Raw genomic sequence first — 23275 nt, 5'->3', positions numbered from 1 at the left:
GGTATTGGTTTGTTTGGTGTTTGGGTTAGTAGTGTTGTTGGGCGCGCGATGCTATACAATTCGTGGTTCGTCGAGAGTGTGTTTTGGCGTATTTCGGCTGTTGGATCGATCGGGGCAGCGGGTCTCGCGACCGTTGCTAACTTTTTGCGTCACTTTCGATTTCAACGATCGGGCCCTTGTGTGTGTCTGTGTGTTTTTCCGCACCAATCGAAACAACGCGATACTACAACGTAAACTAGCTCTGGCGGTAATTGCATCCGTGAGACGAATCGTGAATGTGGAACGATTGTGCGAGTTGACTTTTCGAACGCGGGGCCGAAATTGGGGTTTTGGTGGGTTTTGTGTTCGTGCTGTGATCGTTTGATGGCTTTCGAACGTTTTTGCATCTTTTGTAATGCAGAAACATGTGGAACAAATGCAAGCGTTTGCAGCGTTGTTTTTGAACACAAAGAAATTCTGTTTATTTTTCATAAAAAAAAATCTATGCTTGGCTCGATTCACATAATTTGGTGGGATGATTTAAAGCATTTTATAAAAACAAAGATTTATCTCAGAATGATATCACGGTAAATTTATTTAATGATGTTGCGGCACAATAATAATCCTTGTTTGCTCAGTTACTGTTGCAATTGCAATTGCAATTAACTTCTAAGTATTGCTTTTAGTACTGCCGCTTCAAGCTGAAAACGCGAAGTGTCAAAGAACTGCATTTTTGCTGGGATTCAAGTATTAAAAGCTGTCTGTAGGAAAGGAGCAAGACCTGTGTAAGAAGCTGAAGAGGTCGGTTTTTCTATTTGAGTTGAGAGCTGTGATGAAGCTTCGTTTGAGCAGCATCGTACTTCAGTTTAGATTGTTACAGGTAAAAACAAATGGGTGAGATACTTTTCCACCGCCAGGTTGTTATTTTTCACGGGAAACGAGGGAAATGATTTACCATGTTAAAAAACATCCTAATAGTATAATGTTAAAATGTAATACACCGTTCCATTGGTAAAGTGGAACATTTTTTTTTAATTTGAGCTAGCTGCTCCTTTCAAGCGGCTATCCTTCGCTGAGTGGTTGCGAGAACGCGTGCTTCTTGCACATTAATTAGAGGTTTCTTTTTTGTGTTTCTTCTGCCAGCTCGGGAAACATCGACACTTGGAATAATATCCAGTCATGGTGATATCAGGCATGAAATGAAATCTGTCAAGCATGTAGCTGGAAAATTTACCATATTTACCGTACATGAAAAACATAACACCTTTCCTCTTACTGGTGATGTTTCTCAAGACGATGTAATAGAGTATTGCTCTAAGTTTATGTTCAGAGTTAAGAGTGATATCTTTTTATTTGTGTATTTTTTTTTTCTAGAAATTCGTGAAATATTGCTATCAATGTATTTTAAACTCGTTTTCACATCTCTCATATCTCAATCATCTCTCTTGATTTAATTAATGCGAAACGAAGGACTGGTTAAGCTGGACTAGCTCAATTAAACCCGTTCTCTTTTTTTTTTTTGAGGTTTGTGTTTTGGATCCGTCATCAAGCGGCCTTAACGTTTAATCGTTTTTCTCAGCTTGCAGTTTTGTTTTTTTCCCACTCGCTCAGCCGCCAAAACGGCTGACGGACGAATAGCACATGGGTTCTGCTCTATGGTGCAGTAAAATTTGTACGAAATCACGAATCCCTAGCTGGTTTGGCAAACACGCACACTAAACGCACCTTGTGTGTGTGTGTGTGGAAAGTTTATTCTACTGGAAAAAGAAGAACTGTTCTGTTGCTTTTACCTTTTTGCTTGTTGCTACTACACGAAGCGCACCAATTATTTATGTTAATGAGATTTAATGTTCGTATAATTACGCCGCACATATTGGGTCAGTTTTTTTTGTATTAAGCAGGGTGCTAAACACCAGCTTTAATAATCACAACAAACCTGGGGGTAAAACATCTGCCAAGAAGCTAAGAATGACTGCCAGCTAAAAGTTCCGCATGCCAACGATAATCAACCGGCGGGCGGAGGTTCAAATCCTGCACCGCTGAACCATCGGTAGCGATCGCTTTGGTACGATCAGTTTCACTCTCACCTTCGTTGTGTGCGTGAACGATTCTCGCTGTTCCAGTTTCGCTCCGTCTCGCGCTTACTAGTAGTTCTCTCTCGTGCGTTTCGTTTACTTTCCGTTTCATTATTATTTCAGTGGTCGGCAAGTTTTGTTCGAACGCCTTCCTTTTAAAAGATTATTATGTGGACAATGTTATTTAATTAATGTATTGTTTTAATCAACATCAATTTACATACGCTAAAAAGGCAAAAACTAATAATTATTTTGCTGGTTTTTTTGGTTTTTGCTGGTTGATTGCTGAACCAATTACCAAATATTGTACTATGATGTTTACGGGGTTTTTGTGTGTATGCTTGCATGCTCTATTATAAATTGTACTTCCATTTTTTTCTGTGAATTCTCACAGTATTAGGATTTAATGAAGCAATTACTAACTCGTATGGCAAGTATCGCATCGAATTTAGGGCTGCAATGTTTTGTTTCTCCTGTGGATTCAGAAATGGAGATTTTGTGAACAATATTAACATTTTTATACACATTTACACTTGTTTTCATCGTATCGAAATCACTGAAAACCTTCAGCAGATGGCAAAAATAGCATGAAAAAGAATTGCCGAACTCTGCTCGATCCAAACAGCAATATTTCCGTGGCCACGCGGGGCCATGGTGAGTGAGAAACTTTCCCAACGCTCATTTTCACAGGTACAAAACAGTGTTTTTGAGAAAACTGCGTTCTCAACGTATGTTGGCATGATGTGCACCTCGTGCAGATTAGCGTTTGTGCAGATTAGCAGTTTGTGGAATCGGAACAATCTTGCCGCACAATAAAAATGTACTGTACAATCTTCTTCTTGGCACGATAACCGTTGTCGGCCAAGGGCTCCCTGTACCACTAGTGGGCTTGGCTTTCAGTGACTTATTGATTCACCCCATAGCAGGATAGTCAGTCCTACGTATGGGGACACGGTCTATTTGGGGCTTGAACCCATGACGGGCATGTTGTTCAGTCGAGTTGATGATTATACCCCGAGACCTGCCAAAACTTTTTTTTATTCAAAACTCCAAATAAAGCGTGATTGAAAATATCTCTACAGGATATATTCAATATAATATTCTCTACTGGATTTTAACTAAATCGCCAAAAACGACTGCCAATATAGTTATAGAAGCGCTGTGCGTCACCAAGTTGCTCACCACTGGCACCATCTAATGCTGTCTCGCGGCTTCGATCGCGAGCGGCACGGCACAGCCTGCTCATTGCTGAGTCGTTTCCCCTGGAGTGCGGATGTGCGGTGTACGTTCCGTTCCGTTAGGCGTGTAACTTCAAACCCGTGCCTTTTGCCCGCGAAGCACCAGTGCGAGCAGTGGTAGTTGTGTGTGTGTACCGGTGTGTGTGGCGACCAACAGTAGTAAGCATCGCGATTTTATTCGTTTTCATTTATTAGAATCCTCCGCGTGTAATTTCTTCCCCACACATTTTGCGTTACATTGTGGGCGGTTGTGTGCCGTCTTTGGAGTGGGCAAACCACCAACCAACCCCTTCGACGACCGTGTGTGGGACAGGCAGCCCGTCCTGCCATCCAATTGAACGCACCCTGCTCGGTGGAGTCGTCGGGTGCGTAGGTTTTATGTGTGTGCGCGAGCGCGCGCACGCCCGTGTTTGTACTGCACTTAAGGGTTGAAGCGCGAGCGAGTGAAAGAGAGGGAGAGAGCGAGAAGGAACGAAAAAACATACGCGAAGGCAACAACATTTGTAGGCGCGCGATCGTGCGATCGTGTGCGAGTGAGGGTTGTTGCAGTGAGTTGTGTGTGCACCATGTGAGAATGTGAGCGCACGGTGCGAGAAAGTTGATCGTGTGAACGGGAGACGGAGAGCTCGCAGCATCTCGTACCGCAATGCGGAAGGGTGCAGGAGGGGAGAAGGGTCTATGCTTGCTGTATTGCGGAGCGAAAGGAGAAATGTTTCGTTTGCCTTTTTTTTGCGTACCGTGAGCATAAATTATTGTAGCAGAATCAAAACAAAAACAAAAGGGGACCGGGCGGGCGAGCAGTGGCGTCGTGATGAAGGGGTGGAAATGATGTTTTAATTTCCATAATTGCTGGTGTGTTTTTTGTGTGCACGTGTGTGTGTGTTAGTGGTATGAAGAGAGCCTCCAGCAGCAGCGTGTGGTTTGTGTGTGGTGTGTGCAGATCAAAGTGTCGAACCATTCGGTTTGGGTGCGCACGTGTAGTGAAGGAGGCAAAAGACACTTTCGCATTCGATTCTTTCGCAGCACACTGCGCTGCGAGGAGCGCCACCCGAGCCAATTGCGTCGTTGGATGAGCGGGCGGCGGGCGTGCCTGTGTGTAACATTTCGGAGAATCGGATAACGAACCCAAAACTAACCAATTCCAATTTGAGCGTACTTCCTTCGCTATCGTCCGGCGCGTGTCTAACGCGGGGACTTGGGACGACGATCGGCGGGAAAATGAAAATCACCTCCCGTCCGTGGCTTCCATTTCCTCCACAGCACTAGCAGCAGCCAGCAGAGCCAAACCGTGTAGCAGGATTTCCTGTTTCATCCATTCTAACGACGAGTTGCTGGTGTTGCGCTCTGTGTTTGTTTTGCTCGCCGCCTTCGTCTCTGGCGTTTGCGTTTCGCGTTTGGATTCGTTCCCCGTTTCGCGTTTTCGATTGAAAACGCTGTGGTTTCTCTCTTTCACGCCACGAACCAGCTCCCGCGGGTCGCCGCCGCCGCCGCCGCTGTCGTCGCGCTGCTCTCAAGTGTGAATACCAGTTTGGCGTGTATAGTTTGTCCCCTCTTCCCTCCCGCCACCCTGTTTGGCGGAATACCAATACACGGCCAGTTGCTTCGAAACCGACTCCGCGCCGCACGGATGCTGTGGTGTGGCCCTTTTTTCGTGGCGGAAGACCTCGGATCACAACGATCGCGCGCCGTAAAGTGTGGGGGTAGGTGTAGCTTAATTTTGTTTTTCTAAATGGCTGTATTAAAGTTTTAGTAATTCGCTTCTTAATTTAGTGCTTTAGGGGTAAAATGTGTTTCCAAATTCTCGCGCATTAATTGTTTCATCGTACCGCCGAATCTTGAACCGCGCCACTCTCTAAACGCGTCGCAAAGGTCCGTGAAATGGCGGGCCCCGCGCAAAAGAATGAGAAAGTGTTGGGTTAGAAATCGTGTAGGCAAAATTGAGCACGCCAGCAGCACGCGGTCCATGTTCGCCGCGTCCCCCCTTCCCCCTGCCTGCGGATGGGTTTCATTTCATTTCTATTTTGCGGCGGCCGCATTGGAAAAGAAGGCCCCACAGTCGGGATAGTAAAAAGGTGTACCGCATGAATGGTGGTACGGCAATTGATTACGAAAGATGTGGAGGAAGGGTGAAGAGAGGGAGAGAAAGGGAGAGAGAGAGAGAGAGAGAGAGAGAGAGAGAGAGAGAGAGAGAGAGAGAGAGAGAGAGAGAGAGAGAGAGAGAAGAAAAGACATGGAGAAAGACTGTAGAAGAGAAAGAGTAAAGAAACACACAACCACCAAGCCCCCGACATAAACAAACTTCAATAGGCCCGCGACGCAAGAGAGAGAGAGAGAGGAAAGGTCAGAGTTAACAAGGGAACTGGTGAACCGGTGAAATGGAGGGAAAAGGAAAAAAACAAATGGCACAAAGGCAATAGAGAAAATGAGATGAGGCTACAACACATCATTGCAGCATAAGAAAACTGATGATAAACTAGGAAAATTCATCCCGCGTATGTGGTGCAAACTGCTGTGACCTGGCAAGGGGAAGCCGGGGAGAGCTTTTTGGAGAGGTGTTTAGTTGAAATCCAGGGGTGGGGAAATTGCTTATCCCTACTGAGCGTTAAACGAACCTTCCCCCCCTACATGGATTGTGCTGTGAGTGGAGGGGACAAAGGGAGGGCGTAAGGGGTGTCCATCACAAATTCCATGCTTCCCTGTCGCCCGGTCCCCCCTACCACGAGACAGGGGTGTGTTGGTTGGGGTTGTTTTTGTGGGAGGAAAGAAGCGAAAACTAACCGCCGTTGCCGTCCGCCGCTTGCTCCATTACCGGAAGGACGGTGGTCGGGTGGCTTTTATTTCATGTTTCTATTGCGTGTGTGTGTGTGTCTCTTTTGTCTCTGAAAAAGGCACGTATTTTCGAACATTTTTGAAACATACGTGTTTGGGTGTGTATGTGTCTGGGGGCTATTTGATAGGGAGGTGGTCGCTATTGACAATAACATTAGTTATCTCTTTACTGTTGCTTGTTTGGTCAGCAAAGATGTTTTTTTTTATTTATATACAATTTATTCAGTTACAGATTTATGTGTGTGGTTTGCAAAAATAATAAAATAACAAAAGTGTAGTTTCCATCACTGCACTGTTATGAAAAAAAAAAAAACACACACACTCCATGTGGTGGTTACACCCTGTTACTACTAAAATTATCTCCAACATCATCAGCTGGTAACGAACTGCGCCGAGCACGGTTCGACCGGAAACTGATGACGACCGCTCGTGCTAACCTGCGTGCTGTCGGCCCCTTGTCCCTTGCCCCGTGCTCATTTTCCGGATGAGCGCCATGCGGGATGTGACGGGCTATGTCAATCCTACCCTAGGAAAACTGGGCTAGTCCGATGGACAGAGGTGGATAAATTAAACTTTGCTGATTGCGTGCGTTTGTTGGATGGTTTGTGTTGTGTGTGTTTGTGTGTGGTGATGGTTAGAAAAGCAAACAATTGGACGTTGTTTTGTCGGTTTTGTTTTGGTTGTCTGACCAGCAACTAGGAAGCAGGAACTATTCTATTGCAGATTCAATTAAGTTGAGGTTGGTTTTTGTTTTTAGTCTGCGAGTCTGATTCGTTTTACCATGTACAAAGATTGCATACCATTGTGTTAGTACGAACAAAGATCCGTTGTGTAAGCAAATCAATTTATGTGTTTTAATTTAGTCTCAGCAAGTAACAGAAAATAAATTTGCTGTTAAATTCCAATTAGTATTTTCTGTTCTCAGGAAACCACTCAAAAATAAGAAAGTATTCGCCTGAAACCGGACCCACTTTTACGTGCACGACAGAGCATATGCTTCTCAAGAAGTTATGCTATTATGATCCTCTGGCTGGCAGCGAGTCGAACAAGTGGTGCCCCCATACGTTTGTTGTGGCTCTTTTTCAGTTGCTCAGAAAACAACTTGAACGCTGGCCAACTTGAAAGGGGGGAATTTTCACCAGGAGCAGCATTCCTTACGGCGCGTGAAGTACCACCGCGCACCATTCTTCGCACCGACCAAAACAAACAAAAAAACAGTAAGCGCCGGTATGCTGTGCAAACATTGTTTTCTGTTTTTATTTTTCGTTTAATGTACCGAGAGCAAAAGAAAGGACCATTTTGCTTAGTCTACCTGGGGGATGTTGTTTTGTCTGGCGAAGAAATGGCTTTGGCGTTTACCGAGCCCTTCATTAGGGCTGTTAGCATTCCTCGCCAGTTTGAAATTGATGTTATGCGTTTTTTAATGCATTAAATATGTTTGCCATTTAAATGCAGGTCTTTCAAAAATGCTATTTTTTGGATTATATTTAGGAACGTAGCAGCATAGTAAAAATCATGAGAAAAACATATTTAGTTCGCTAGAAGTGGACACACTATTTGAGGACAGTATTGATTTCCTAATATTACCGGACCGTGCGGTAAAACAAGCTCACTATGGTTTCGGAGCTAATTTTGGGTTTTGGGTGGTTTTACGCTCCCAATTCCTTTCTTTTTTTTTGTGTTCACAGCTTAGCGATGCACATGTGTGTTCATTTTTATGACACGTGGTTGTAGGGTGGCAGTTAACGAACACGTTGCAACATGAGGTTTGCTTTGCGACCATGTATTGGAACACACATGCGTCACAGCGCAGGAGTCGTCGTTATGCGTTACATGGCGAATGGCTGAACAAGTTAAACAAATCTCGAAACTGTGTGTGACCTTTAAAGAAACTAAGGGAATATTGATCAGTTTTTTTCCTCTTTTTTTGCTCCCTTGGTAAGCTGTCAGTAACTGGAGGAACCTAGTTCATTTCGATAAAGAAAGAATACGCACTCCTAATCGTATGAATTGTGTTATTCATTCTGTATATGATTAGCCATTTCTATAAATTATGACCAGTAACCGTGTCGGTCGAAACTCGATGACCCATTGCTTGTCATAAATTGCGTTATATTTTCTAAAGATATCTGAAAAAATAAGAACCATGCGTCATCGGTTGTGAATCGGGTCATCCGGTGCGCGTTCTGTGTTAAAAAGTTGAAAGCCACAGAATAGAAAAGAACCCGCATCCTAGCCTGTGTGCGGAGGCGGCGACAACGACCCGTAATGAATGAAGCCAAAGAATGCCGGCAACAACTATTTAGCGTGCGTTCGGGGGCCCCACTTGGCACTGGCCAGGTCAACCAAATACGGGTGAGAACCATACATATCGTCCCGACTTAAGATATAATATTTGGCAGTGGCACACCAGCACACGCAGTCGGGGAAAAAGAACTGAAAATGCTTTGGAAGAGCTTCATTCTGAAACATAAAGATTGTGGCTTTATTGACTATTTCCTATTCGAGCGGCATTGTTTCTCTACTAGTTTCCTGGGGGTTTCGGTTTGAGCTGTATTGTTATCTATAGCTTGAGATGTTCTTTTTCGAATGAATCAGCATTGTTATTTGTTTCTAGAATGTTCTTGTTTTCTTAAAGTTTTCTTAATAACATTGGCAATAATCTAATTTATTTATTTGGTTTACGCACTGTTAAGCCCTTTCGATAGTACATTTTTAAGTTCTAATTGTGCTATTTTTAATTTATATGCATATGCAGCATTTCCTAGGACATTAACGGTCGTTTGTCAATAGTTCTACCAATCAGCTTTATTTTATGTGGAGATCTTTCTTCCTTTCATACTACACACTGCTGTTGGTGAAGGGTTACGTTTGAGACATGTATTTGTGTTCCCAATTGCCAAACCAAGCTGTCACAAAATGTCAAATGTGCCCTAAAATGCACGGTCCGTACAAACAAATGCGGTTTGCTGCATTCCTTTCCAGTAAATTGACGGCGAAACGTTTTTCCATCCAAAAAAACAGGAACATTAATCCACCCATGATTGTATCGCTCGTGGCCCACATGTTGGCCCCCGGCCAATATTGGCAGCTTGTCTAACATCGAATGTCCCCGTCCCCCAGGCAGGCTAATGTCAGCATGTAAAGCCGTAAATTAATGCTACGGGTTTGCTGCGATGAAGTACGGCTGGGCATGTATAATGCCTTTGGTCGTCGGGCCTGAGCAGATCGATACTCTTCAGTGACGAAAGGCAGCCGTGTACCATGGCAGAGATGCAATCTGGAATTCAGAGTCTGTCCGGGCTTTCATTACTGCCCGACTAAAATCAACAATCTGTAGTGTCTATTGTGATGGTGGTGCTCAATATCTCAATGCTTTTATAATTCATGTGGCGCTCCTACAGCAAGTGATGAAAGGTGGTGTATGCTGCTATAGAAGAACTGAAGAGTACACACTCTTTAGTGTATTTGGTTTGTTTAAAGAGACACATCTGACAGTCTTTGAGACTGCATGAGAGTTTTCATTGTGTTAGTCTCTAGCGAACGAGAAAGTGATAATGCATTGAGTCGACAAATTCGCTGCAAAGAACAAACACTATCACGTTGTACTTCATGGCAGCGGATTATTATTAGTTATATTTTTTATGGTTCTGGTAATAGGCCAAACATTCATTCCCTCACTGTACCTCAAACACCGTCAAACGAGAAATGAAGCAGAGTTTCGATTCCTACTCGACAGAGGTGGTAATAATCTGAACTAATACGCTGCTAACCAACTGCATACATCGTCAGCATGCTAGCTGCCACCAGCTGAGCCAGAAAAGAGAAGTCCAAATAACATTCCGCTCCATGTGATTAGGTGCTTGGCTGTCTTATCTTCTGCAACATTAAACATAAACTGACCGATAGTGTCCGATGGTGGTGCACACGGTCATTCTGTTGAGCGTGGTCCTCCCTGTGCTTCGTCCGGAGCCCCGGCAGCGCTTCTATCGCTTTGAATAGAGCCAGAAAGTGGATTGTTTGTGTCGTGCTAAAGGGAAGAAAATTTGTATCTCCGTTCGTGCGACGATACCCGAGTGAAAGTCTATCTATCGGTTTGCCCTATGCGCGCTGCCGCTCTAGAGTGTACGATCTTCCTACGGTTGGGTTGGATGGTTCGAGTGTGGATAGCAGTGGTCGAGGGTTGTGTGCCGGTACGAAAATCTAATACCGGTCGGTTTGATTCGATTATTTTCGCTTCATCAAGATAATTTCCGCTTAACCCGCGGTTTTAACAGGTTGTGTTGTTGTGTTTTATTCATTTTCTTCACACGAGTGTGCTAGCAGTACATAGCTATGAGTGGCAGATGAGTGAAGATGTATGTTATAAATCAAATTGTATTTAGCTTCCGCAGCAAGTGATCTTTGGGGGTCGATTTTTTTTAACCACACTTCCCGATTCCGAACGTCACGGTTTATCTTATGTGTGCTACAATTTAAACAGAAGCAGTTTAAAGAAAAATTGCACTAACTGTGCACAGGAAAACATTGCGTATTTGATTGAGCTATTTTGGTGCATTGTGTTCCGTTAATGCTTAATCAACCCAATGTTAAAGCGAATTTGGAGCAAAACATTGGAGAATGCCCCAAAAATTGTAGGTCGATGATTAGGGTATAATTTTGCTCCATTGATACGTAACACTGGCTGGACACGTGTCGAACAATAATGAGAGCTAGTGGTGATGAAGGAAATACCAAAAAACAATATTTGAAATTAGATGATTGGACAATGGAGATGAGTTGAGTATAAATAATGAACTACTTACTTATCCTGTGCCTTCACCTAAGCCTCTCTATTACAGTGGATAATTTACCACGCTCGTAAATAATTGTAGTTAGTTTCGTATGCGTTTTTATTATTCATTTTATTCATTTCACTTTCGTAGCACACCACCACCGTAGACCGGCAGCAAATTTCAGGTGGCAAATTAAAGCACCACACTGAGCGATAATGTTTTATTGCAACACCTTTAAGCAGGCTGGGAAAACAACTCGCTTTGCGCCACCATCGCGCTATTTCCATGGTGTTAGACAGGAAGATGAAGGCACACCAAGAGGAATAGAGCGGAGAGCTTTGCTACTGGTCTCCACAAAACAGCGCTACATTTTGATGGCAATAGTTGAGGCTAATTTTTCCGGGTGCTCGTGTTTATGTGTGGAGCTTAAATTTTGACAAATTAGTCCAGAGCAAATTTGACCCCAACAGCATCAGCTGACGCAAAGGCCAACGAGGCGTGAAACCGGGATAGCAGTGGTACGATGGGAACCGTTTGCTCACTTGTTATCCAGTTATGATTTGCAGTGCTACTGGTGTTTTGGTTTTGTTGTTGTTGTTTTTTGTCTTACTCGCAATGATTATGCGAACCAGTAGATAGAGAGCGGTCGTGCTTTATGCTTTGTTGTTTCAATTAAAAGTTTTTCAACGACGCTGGCGTTTCGTTTTTTTTACATCCATTTCCACTTTTGCTCGTCAGTGTAATGCGAATGATGACGCACTTGGGTCTTGCGGATGCTGCCGTTTACGTTGTCACTTGATGGTTTGATTTGTGTCGTTTTTTTGGCATAAACATTCATCACAATGCTACTAGATAACAGGATAACTAATGAGTGTCTTCTTATAATTGTATTTTTAAATCTTTTGTGTCAATCTACTGTAAAACAAGCCTTTAAATTTAATTTCAACCATAAGGAGAATTGGATAACAGAAAACTCAACGAACAAGACAAAATTTTGTTTTCTTATAGAGCTTACATTTACTTGTGAAAAATATGTATTTGTAGCAGGATTATTATTCCTTATGCTTTACATTTCTATCAATGATGAAGAATTATAGCTAATAAAATTGAAAATTATTTTCCTTAATCAATGTGCCAAGGTAAAATATACTATTTTATTAAAAATTGCCAGTCAAACACTTTACTCGAGAACAAAGGCGTAAACTTTAATGGATCTTGATTATGGATCTTGTCTTAGAGACTGCTGGAACTTTTTTTCATATTATTAGGTATTTTCTAGTCCTGTAGCCTAGCCTTTATTTAATCATTTTACTACAAACACTCCTAAATTTATACAAACCTTCCTGATAATACAAACAAACTGTTGCTGGCTACAACCCTTGTGTTGGGACCATTTTTTTTTTCTAATTTACAAAAAAATCTCCCCCACAGGGCGCACCACTCACGAGTTGCCGAGCTGTGTATTAGTACACGGTTCTCGGAATGATTTGTTTTATTCTGACCCGCGGCTGGGGCAAGTAGGTGATACAGCAGATGGTGCAAATAAACTACAACAAAGAAAACCTTCCATTCCAATCTATAACCGTCGCAAACCGAACGCCGGCAAAGCGGTACGGCGATGTGTCCGGGAGGGAGGAGGACACACATGGAAAAATGCTCTCCGTCACCGTGTGGCTGTCAGAAATCCTCTGGCGAAGTAGTGTGTACTGCCTTTGCTTCAAAGTGTGTACGGTGTCGCGTTGGTCGCGCAACGTGGCACTTTGCGGTGGAAAGAAAAACCCATCTTCTCCGCCTGCCTGCCCGTCTGTGTGTGTGTGTGTGTGTATACTGCCGCGGTAAACTAACAGCACGACCGAAGGTGGACCGTGTTGTCATGCACCTGCCGGTCTGCGATATGCATGCGGTGAATGCATTTTGGTCCAGAAAAAAGGTCTTCTATCCGCTCCGACCAGGGCCGCTACGGCGAGGTGCTTTAATCTATGCCACGAAAGGTACACTGAGTTTGGAGCTGCACGTTCGGCAGGAATCCGTACCACATTGTGGTACGTTGTGTGTGTGTGCGCGGACGAGAGGTGCAAGATGCATATTGCATCGGCATATGCCAGCGTGGCAGGTTCTGCCGGTTCTGGTGCAGAGGGCCGGGCACGGATGCCGATGCCGGGCGTGATTGAAAATAAACATGGAAAATCGTTTTCTACGTGGAAGCCAGTTTTTCGTGCCACCTACAGCACAACGGGTGCGGAACGGTGATGTGAAGATTGGGTGTTTTCTCTCCTCCCATTTGACGTACACATTTGACTAACAAGTTCCTAGCAGTATCTTCTCGAAACATGTTTTATGCTCCCCGTGCGAGGAGAAAATGTTAAAAAATGTCAAACGCTCAATAAGATTACAGCTTCGAGCGGTGTGAGTATAATTTAAATGGGATGTAAAATTAATCGTATCAACTTGGGCGATGTGTTACACCGTCGCCCAAACCTCCTCTCTGATGGGATGTAGGCTAATGTGCAATAATTTAGCATTAGAATATTCTCTCTCCCCTGAAAACGACGCTTCCTTATGGAATGATATTTATGTACGCTCCCATGCTGATGATGTGGATGGATAGACATGTTCCTTAATTGATGGCGCGGTGGGAGCACGGGAGCATATGTTTTGAAAACCGAAAAACAGTCCCAGGCACTACGCAACCAGCGCTTCTTAAAATATGCTTCTTTGGACATTGCACTGCAAGAGATATGCTCGCTCTGCTGGTGGTGTGCAGCCGTAAAAGTGCTAAAAATGACCGAATTGCAAGCTGCAAATTGTGTGTATCACCATAAGCGCGGTGCCATTTCAGGGTGCAGAAGCACGGTCCCATTAGCAGACGAATGCCCTACGTGTACTACTAATCCACACAGACACATGTCTGCGAGTTCGGTGACCCTGGTAGACTAAGGCTAAGGCGTGTTCGGTTTCGAGTTGTACGCGAAGATCGGTCGGTCCAACTATCGAACGAGGAATAGATACGTGCCCGAAACAGGTGCCCGCGCTACAAACCACGGCGGCGGCAGTTTGGTGGAATGAGCGCACTGAAATAACTATGATCCGTAACAGTGCTTCGGAATCACTTGCCCATGTACATGCTTTTCATGTGTCCACGCTGCGATGTGATGGTGGACCGCGATTACACTCTTCGGCGCAAAGACGCGCTTGGGAAAATGTCCTGCCAGTTGTCCAAACTGACCCGGTCCTGGCGGTTTCCCACTTCGCGCTATCAAACTGGCTAAACCTGTGTGTACTCGGTGAACAGAGCGCACCGCAACCCCGTGAATACCCCGTTTGAAATGGTTGCACTGAGTGTGTGCCCCCTGACGATGCCGATCGTACGCCGTGCTGAGCGCGCCGCCGAGTTCACTTTCCCGCGGATTGCGCCGAGTTGACTCGTCGGCGCGGAGGAGACGTGTTTTGCGTTCGCGATTCTGCCGTAACTTTCTACGTCGTCAGCCGAACGGAAGAGGCGGGCGGAACAGATTGGAACGGATGCTGAAAATTTAAACCGGTCAGCTTAGGGTGGAAGAAAGTGGTAAGGGGGCAGGCCAGCGTGAATTAGGTGCATCGATGCACTTTTGCTTTGCTATCAACCGTGCAACACACCGCTGGCTAAAGGGTGTTTATCTACAGTGGTTCGGTACATGGTTGGTTCGTTGCGGGCAGTTTGTGGGAAAGGTAGCAGTATACTCACAGCGTAATAAGTTATTTTGGATGTGTAAGGAATGAAGAAGATTAAAAAGATAACATTCAGACGATGCTAAAAGTGGTTGAGTTCAGACCTGGTTGACTGTCAGACCTGGTAATCTAACTGTTAGTAGACTTACTCTTTGATTTGAAAATAAACAGGATGTTCAAGTTTCTCTCTTGTATAATTGGCAGTTAGACAAAGATGAACATTATTTTGGTGACAATTTGATAATACTAATCATTTAGGAATATGCCGTACCGTATAACGTAGAAATATGGCAAACAAATCATGTAAATGCCACTTGCTGACATCATATAACAACGCAGATGCTTTTTAGCAAATGACAAACCACAGAAAATATGACGTGAAATGTAACGGCTCTTATTGATGCGTGATGCTAAGCATAAAGTGCGTCCTGTGTTCCATCGCCAACACCATCCGTGCGAGAAATATGCAAGGTGCACCATTTTCCGGATTGCAATAAAATCCGCTCGCAATATCTTGCAATATTTATGGCGCTGCTGCACTTATTTCTAGCGCATCGACAGCAGTAGTAGTATAGCGCTAGCTCGTAACTCACCCCAAGCGTTGGTGCATTTAAACATCGCTGCAAAACAGCACATTAAATACATCAATAAAGTTATCTGCAACGATGCTAAACCCCTCAATGCACTTCCAGTGATGATGAAGATGCACTGAGGGGTACAGTGTTGGCACTACTGGTAAAGTTTAGTTTGGCGTAACATATGCTCGTATGAGATGGGTTTTGGAAGGATTGTTCGTTTTTGTTAGTGCTGGATCACTGAAAATTAAACAAGAAAACTTTTCCCAAACTCAAACACGTGAATCACTAAGAATGGCGCATAAATGCAGAAACCATTCTGAAACGTCTTTAAAAGTTTCTATAGTAAGAATGCAAGTACCAAATCAAAAAATTCTTCTTCATAATCTGAAATGTATCGTTAATTGGTTATATCTGACAAGCTATCGATTTCAATTAGCGATATCAGTTTGATACAGTTTGACTCATTCGCTATGATACTTTTCGCCATAAAACTTTCGCGACCAGACACATGCGTGCTGAACTGTTTCCATTTTCTATGGATTTAGTACTACTTTGCTTGATGAACAGTCCCAATACGACACGTGGCTACCTCTGTAATGGGCATGTTACGCCCAGCTGGACAAATCCCTGTTGGGGTAGGCTATAATCGCAAACCGCTACGACTCATCGACAGGTTTTAGGACACTGCCATCGTCCATCAGCAACCTCCATTCCGGGCAAATCCTCAGGAGATCAATTTTAAAAGATTTCGTTGAATAATATTAGCATTCGATTAGATTGGTTTCAGCGTTTTCTTGAAATAGAACCTAATTTCCCTGTTCCAACCCTTTTCTGCGTGGAGTGCGCTAACAAAATGTAGCTTCTCTGTTGTTTGTGGAAGTTTGGCTTGGTTAACATTAAGATTCATCTTATTGATCGATGTCTCCAGTGTCAGACACTGCTCTTCTGCGGTAGTTCGACCTTCAAAAGCCTTTGGATCACTTCCTATCCATCCACAATAATCGATTTATGATAATCATCGCTAGAGCGTATTTGGTGTTTGAAGCAATGTAATCTTCTGCTTTAAATTGGTTTTTGTGTATGTGTGTGTATGTGTGAGTGGGTATTATTTATATAACATCAAACCAATCACCATAACCGACAAAGGGCAATCGATGCACGTAAGTGTGTTGTGTTTATTATATGTGGGAAAGTCATTTCTACTTTATTATTAATTTTGAATGTTACACGTGCAATCAAACTGTTACACTATTACTGCTGTGTCTTTCATGGCACGCGACTCAATCGATCATGTGGACGAAGACGACAATGACGATGCTGACGGCGAAGAAGGTACGTGTTGGTGTCACGGGCGCGGCCCCATGTTTTATCGATAGTTCCGATGAACCGATGAAGCTCACGGTTTCTTCACACATTTCTTGGCTGCGGTTGTCCCGCTTGGGCATGACTCATGCTTCGGCTGCGAAGTGATGGTGCAAAACCTGTTTCTTGACCTTTGCTGCGAAATATCTGCATAACAAAATTAACAACCTCAGTCAGATGGCGACGGTCAAATCGATCGGTAAACACACTTTCCCGTTCCATCTCTTTGGATTCTGGCACGTTTTGCGAACACCACATCTGAGGGAACGCTGTGTGTGTGTGCGCTCAAATACATTAGTTGTCATTTATTTGTTGCAATTAGTTTCAACACAACCCGAGCAGCAAGTGTGTGCCGATTGTTCGAGGTCAGTTCGAAAGGTCATTTGATTGCATTTATTTGTTTTTGCTAGAACCAATCAATGGATGGATTATTGCTGATGGTGTTGCACATTATTATGGTTTGTGGAGTTTGTTGGTGTTTACAAAATTAGGCCTTCATCAGCTTTATTATGCCCCAAACATGTCCAGTTATTTTCAAAATTCGATGGCATGGAAATAAACGTATAATGTATACATCAAAACAAGTCCATATGTCACACTGCTCGATTGCAACTTAAATGCAGCTGCATATGAGGTGTTGATGCTGTAATCACGAGAAGTACACCGAGACGTTCCTCTACATGTCGAGCATTATTTCATTGGGACAACATAAATAGAATTATTCTCGCAGTTCCGACACTTTAACTTCTCCCGGGTGTTGTCATACGGTTGTGGTTCGAACATCTGCAACCTATTCCTTAACCGAGCCGAATGGGCCAAGGTCCCCGGTGTGTGACTTTAGATGGTTGGAATTCTTGTTTGCTTGCCTGTGGTCGCACGTACGCCCGATCATAAAGTGAGGAATTTATTTATTGAAACAACAATTATCGCCGCGTGGTAGTGTGATCGCGCACAGAGAGTGGGAGAGATTCTTTGGTGCAGTGGCTGGATCTGCGGTACTCGATTTAGTGCACGAGGCAAAGGTTATGGGGCCGGTAGTGTTCGTATTTGCTTGGTTGTTGCTCTTGTCCATGCTCATGACATTGAAAATTTGTACCGCTCGCTTCCAGGGCGATTTTCTCATCTGCCGAACCATGTTAAAGCGACCGTGTGTCATGGAACGATCGGGTAACAATGCTATTGCGGGTATCTGTTTAACAGGCGGAAGCTGTCCCAAGCGTGGCAAGAAATGACGATCCCGCTGTGGGACTGGTTGTGCTTTAAAAGCTGATAGTGGGTGTCATTTTAGTAAAATTTATCGACCGTAAAAATTCCACCAATAAAGCAAAGATCACGATACGCATCGATCGCGACGATGATGCTTTCCGGTGTGCGTTTTGGGAATAGGGGGATCGGTCCATGCGTTGCGTTTTGTGTCGTTATTGCGCCGTATAAAACAAACCACGGTGAATAAATGCACGATAATGCGCTTTTTTTTTGTTCATCAGACTTCGGCCACAGTAGGCATAAATTGCAGGGCAGTGCATTGATCCGGATATGAGCAGATCCACGGGTGAAGATATCACCTACGGCGGACGGAACGGAAATAATTTAGCTTAACGAAAAAGCATTGTCGCAACGATCAGTTCCTTCCGTTTGTAGCACGGTGTGTGTGTGTGTATGTCGGTATGTGTTGACATTGGAGAGGGATAATTATTTAAAGAACTTGGCACAATCCGATCATCCGTGATCGATCAGCGACGTCAATCGAGGCCCGCCGGTAATGATCGATGTGCGAAGGAAACGGGCTCAGTTTAGACAAACAAACACACCACGGCGACGCCCCTGACAAACATTGACAAATCTTGATCCGGTGTTGCATGGGGAGGTGAAAAAAAAACGGAAGTGCCTTGTCTTTTCTCGCGTGCTGCACACCGACAACATATTGGATGCACTAAACTTCGTAGATACCGGAAGCGCCGGATCGTGCAATCGTGCGCGTACTGTGTGCGTCAAAACTTCCGATGTCACCTTCCTTCACCGATTGTCCTCGTTAGCTGAGGGTGAGGTTTTGCTTTCGCCTGTTCGCGTACGCCCTTCGAAAGATTTAGCCGATCTAATCCCCTGGCGAGCAAGATGATGTGCTACCAATTACCGATTGCAGGCGACAATGCTGAAGACTATGACGACGAGGGTCGGGGGCCTAAAAATAGATCAACTTCGCTGTCTAATCTCGCTGAATGGCTAACACAACAAGCACGGCAATATTGTTAGTGTTTCCTTACCTAGCAGAAGCCGTTTCCTCGATTACATGGGGGAAAACGGAAAACTAGCATGTTAGAGATCGAAGGCTCTCGACGGTGGTGTGTTTGCTTCATTTTACTATTGCATTTTAACTGTCTGTATGTCGCTTTAAGTGTTTTCTTTAGTTTTGGTTTAGTTAAGCTCAACTGTGTTAGAAATCGTCCTCAAACTCCTGTCAAGAATTTGCTGGAATCATGCTTGACGTTCAGGAGATCTATTGCTAGTTGCCCAGGAGCTCTTGAATTTTCTGGAAACGGAACATTACTGAACAATAGACAATTTCCATAGTAGCTCAACAGTTTCCTCTTGATTCGTTTACAAGAAATAGCGTTAAGTTAAGATATTATCTATATTGATGTCCTAAAATGTCCTAACACAGTGTTTTATTACAATTATGATTTATTATGACGTGTTGGAAGTAGAAATGATTATTGCCTACGAGCCTTGCAGAAACTTCGAAATTTGTCTGAAGTTGCCTGAACGGGCTATAAAACATCACATTGGAACTTCTCTAATATGTATCTTTAAACCCCCGCATATCAGAACCGAAAGAGCTCGCGAAATTAAAGGCAACGATGGAATGGCAACATTTCGGATGTAACACATCACAGTTGACCGGACCGATATGGGTTCTAGAATGTTTCTTTAAGAAAAAAAAAAAAGAAAATTTATCGCTTCTTTCATCCACACGATGATGATGCGTGTATGTAGGAAGGACAAATAGCGGCAGGTCCATATCTTATTCGAAATTTACCGTTGCGATCGATCGTTGCGAGGGGTGACAGCGCTCTTCGTCCACCATCAGTTCAGCCGTTCTGACGCGAATGGAAACGCAAACTTCTAAGCTTCTCCAAACTCCAATATGAAACCAACGCCAAATACCTAGCTCCCCTCTCCCGGTTGTATTCCTGCTTCATGTCCGCAAGACCATATAGCGATGTCTTGGTTGGAAACCTTTTTCGACCGACGTTGGATTCATTCGGCATTTCATTAAAATTTCTTTCCCTCTTTCTCTCTCGTTTCAGGCGGTGATCCGGCGGTGGTGCGGGTCCATTTTCTAAATATATGCGTCTGCGTGGTCGCTGCGTGGCTGTGTGTGTCTCATGTGTGTTTGTGTGTGCGTGTGTGTTTCAACATACCGTATCACCCTTTTCTGTCGGCAGCGGCGCGACACGGGTTGCCCAGTGCGGTACGAAACTCCAACAAACCCTAATCCAAGTGGGCAACGCGCCCCGTTAGCTCAGGTTGGAGTTTACGCACACATACACACACACACTCACGTACGCACGACGTCGAATTCTCCCTTGCAGTGCGGTCTGTGACACACTAGACACAGGGGGAAGGTGAACTAACGTTTTGTTTTTGGGGCTGCCGAGACACGGCTTAGCGCGCTACGTTAGGACTAATTAATTACCCACCGCGCGTAGCGTAGACTCGCAACTGCGACTCCCCGTTTTCGATGCGTGCGGCATTTGATGTTGCTGTGTGTGTGTGTGTGCGCGTTTCGATGGGGACATCCCATGGTGGATTGTGTGTGCTGCAATCGGTCGGACCGGAGGAAGAAAGATGAAGGGACGGCTGAGACATACACACACACACACATATATACGCATCTATACCTTCGACGAGCTCTGTATGGGATTGCGCAGGCGTACCTTGGCGATCTTCAAAGAGCAGCAGAAGGGCGGTTAAGGGGACACGAACACCACCGCTGCCACCGTGGACTGTAGGCCGGCGAGAATACGCGTGCGCAATCGATCGATGCCAGTGCGCCTCCTGCCTCTTGTACGAACCCCGGGAGTGTTGGAGGGAGGAGGGAGGTAGGGGAGTAGCGTGAAGGGTGTGCCCACGACGAGAGCAACAGGAAGTGTGTTCAACATCACGTCCCAGTCGCGCACCGTGCACAACCGCAGTCGCGAGAAAGATTTCCACAGTGTCAGGTCGCGCTCGCCAGTCGGTTGTTCCGCCCGCGTATTGATTCTGCACGATCCGTGTCGGCCTCTGAGTAACGTTTCTAATTAATTGCTCTTTTTTTGGGTGATGGTAGTGTTGGGGTTTTCTTTTTAAATGCGTCAGCCGTGTGTTGAGCAAAACGACGTGTTCGGTGCGATAGGTTTTGAGGGCGTAAAAAGAGGTCCTACAGTGGGCCAAAATCAAGAACCCGGCAGCAGAATAGGGTGATGGTGGTAAAGCATTTGCGTGCGGTGTATGATGATGCATAAAGCGCATCTGAGAGCAGGGAGGGTGATGAAAAGCAACTGCTGGGAGAGAGTGATGGGTGGGTAAAGGGACAGGGGGTGTAAAATTCTTTCCTCAAACCCTGTTACCCAGTTCTCGCGCAGTTCGCCGCTCCTATACCGTGTGCCGCCCGCTGGTGTGTTGCGTCTGTGCGTGCGTGAATAGCACGGTGAGAGGAATTTCCCTGAAATGTGGTGCTTATGTGTGTCTGTGACAGCAGAGAAGAAAATTCGGAAAAAATGTGAAAAACAACGTCGGTTGAATGAAAGCTGTGAGGGGAAAGGTTTTGATCAGGCGCAAACCAACCAAGGGGAAGACGTTGGATGACCTTCGATTCGGAAGGGAAGGAGGGATGCTGTGCCTAGGGATTATGCTCTCGATTTACGCGCGGCGTGCGTGGTGTTGTAAGGCGCAGCTGCAGACGAAATGTGTGCGATGGAAAGATTCGAGAACTGTGTTATCGCGTTAAGAGCTGAAGTATCAAAGCGTTGTTGCAAGAGTATCAAGATTCTGTTTTTCATACTCATGAACATTTTCCATGAAATCTAAAAGTGTGTACTCACTTAAAAGAGGTGCAAATTTGTTGCGTAAACAGAAACAATAGGGGAGCAATAGTTTGTCAAATCGAATCGAAAGATTACATCCACCCTACACGCACTCACTTGACGCGCTATTGACGATCGTCGATTGCTTTTCGCAGCGGTGCGATTTTCACGCGCATTTGCATCTTTGGCGCGCGCGTCGGCTGACGATGCACGGCGATGCGCACCGTCGAAGGTTTCGACCATTTCGGCCGCTAAAAATAGTGCAGAAACAGCAAAACAAAACCAGCGCATACAAAAAAGAGAGGCTACAGTAACGACAAAATCGACCAATCATTCGACCGAACAGCTTTCGGAATCAAGGCGCTTTCCACCTATCATGGCCAATGTGTTGTGGTGCTGGCGTAGCGTAGTTGGCTTTCTAGCTTCTATTCTAAGTAGATTAGCGCTATTGATGCTCTCGTGTGGCTATTTTTTGTTTGTATCATGTCTTTCATTTCCCCGCTATTATCGTTACCTTTTCATTTCATTTCATTTCACCTTACAGGTGTGCGCAAGGTTGCAATCTTTCTACACTGGCCGAAGCCGACGCCCAGTGTTTTAAGCTGTAGTGCTTTCGTTTTCCATTTGCGGTACACCCAACGCGAGCCTCAATGAATGACGCTTTCGATTATTACTATCAACATTTTTACCTTTTAAGTGAGTTTGGGTTTTGTTCGTGTTGTTGTGCCGTCGTACTAAAAACGCTTCCCCGGCTAGTGCCTTCCTCCTTCCCGAACCAGTAATATAACGGCAGAACGGCACTGTTGTGGTGTAGTTTTAGAATAGGCTCTAAAACTGTGTTTTGTGCACTTTACCTTCCAAAGATCCTCTCCTTCCCGTTTTGCGAACTAGCAGAATGCAATGATACAATGCCATCAGCTATTGTTTGGTTCCGTTATCTTGTTTTATCAATTTTTTAAAATATCGTTTCAAGGTGCCGCAATTATTTACTTTAACGTGAACTATAGCTAGCAAGTTTTGTGATGATATTGGTGAAAATGTGTTCAACATTGACTTGAAGATAGCGGCCTGCGTGGCAGTACTGTAGAGTGAAACAAAGCGCGTGCCCTTTTTGCGCAAGTGTAGAACAATTTTAGTTTCGTTCAATAGTGTATTAGACAGGCGCCGAGCAAGGTTTAATTCCTTTTTGGGTAAATACTACGATAAACGTAATGTTTTTGTTTTGTTTTTGGCACTCGAATGTCCTTTCATAACAAACTCATCGCTTGTCTGGCTCCATCCCATACTGGATGAGCGTATATTCGCTAGTTTCTTTTTCAATGGCTTGATATTTCATACTGCAGTTCGATTAACCTGTTTCCTATTTTGTTTGTTAAATAAGATTTGTTTTCTTTTTTGTGTTTGTTCGTTTATGGCGCTATTCATGTTTGTTGTGCTGAAATTTTTGTTTTTTTTTTGCTATTGTGTTAACGCCATGGAATTCCACTCCACTCGCAACTTGATGTCTAACAGTCACTCCATTTTCCATACGTTTACACCGATTCAAAGCTGTGATAGAATTAGGATGCATTCGCTCTGCAGTTTACAAGAAAATTGGCAAAAATCACGTTCGCAGCACGCATCGCCGGCCAAGGCCACACGCTGGGGGTGAAGGGGGTAGAGAGA

General features: G+C 44.5%; 1 protein-coding gene across 11 annotated transcripts in view; it reads left to right on the top strand.

The window, feature by feature from the left end:
* The first annotated feature begins 3314 nt into the window (after nt 1-3314).
* LOC120897275 overlaps nt 3315-23275 on the top strand; it is a 50541-nt gene continuing 30580 nt past the window's right edge. For 3 of the 11 annotated variants that reach the window (XR_005738511.1, XM_040302013.1, XM_040302014.1), the window contains exons 1-2: nt 20714-20832; nt 22155-22306. Coding sequence is in view for 3 of the 11 variants with exons in the window: in XM_040302013.1 (XP_040157947.1) it covers nt 22261-22306 (46 nt within the window). In the remaining 8 variants the exon portion in view is untranslated. Of the gene's footprint in view, nt 3452-20703; nt 20833-22154; nt 22307-22583; nt 22801-23275 lie in introns of those variants that run through there. The other 8 variants (XM_040302008.1, XM_040302009.1, XM_040302007.1 and 5 more) reach the window with 8 other exon arrangements.

The sequence above is a fragment of the Anopheles arabiensis genome, chromosome 2 (assembly GCF_016920715.1).
Source record: "Anopheles arabiensis isolate DONGOLA chromosome 2, AaraD3, whole genome shotgun sequence".
In the NCBI taxonomy this organism is placed as follows: domain Eukaryota; kingdom Metazoa; phylum Arthropoda; class Insecta; order Diptera; family Culicidae; genus Anopheles; species Anopheles arabiensis.
Note: the sequence above shows the minus strand (reverse complement) of the source record. Positions and strands in the feature narration are given on the sequence as shown.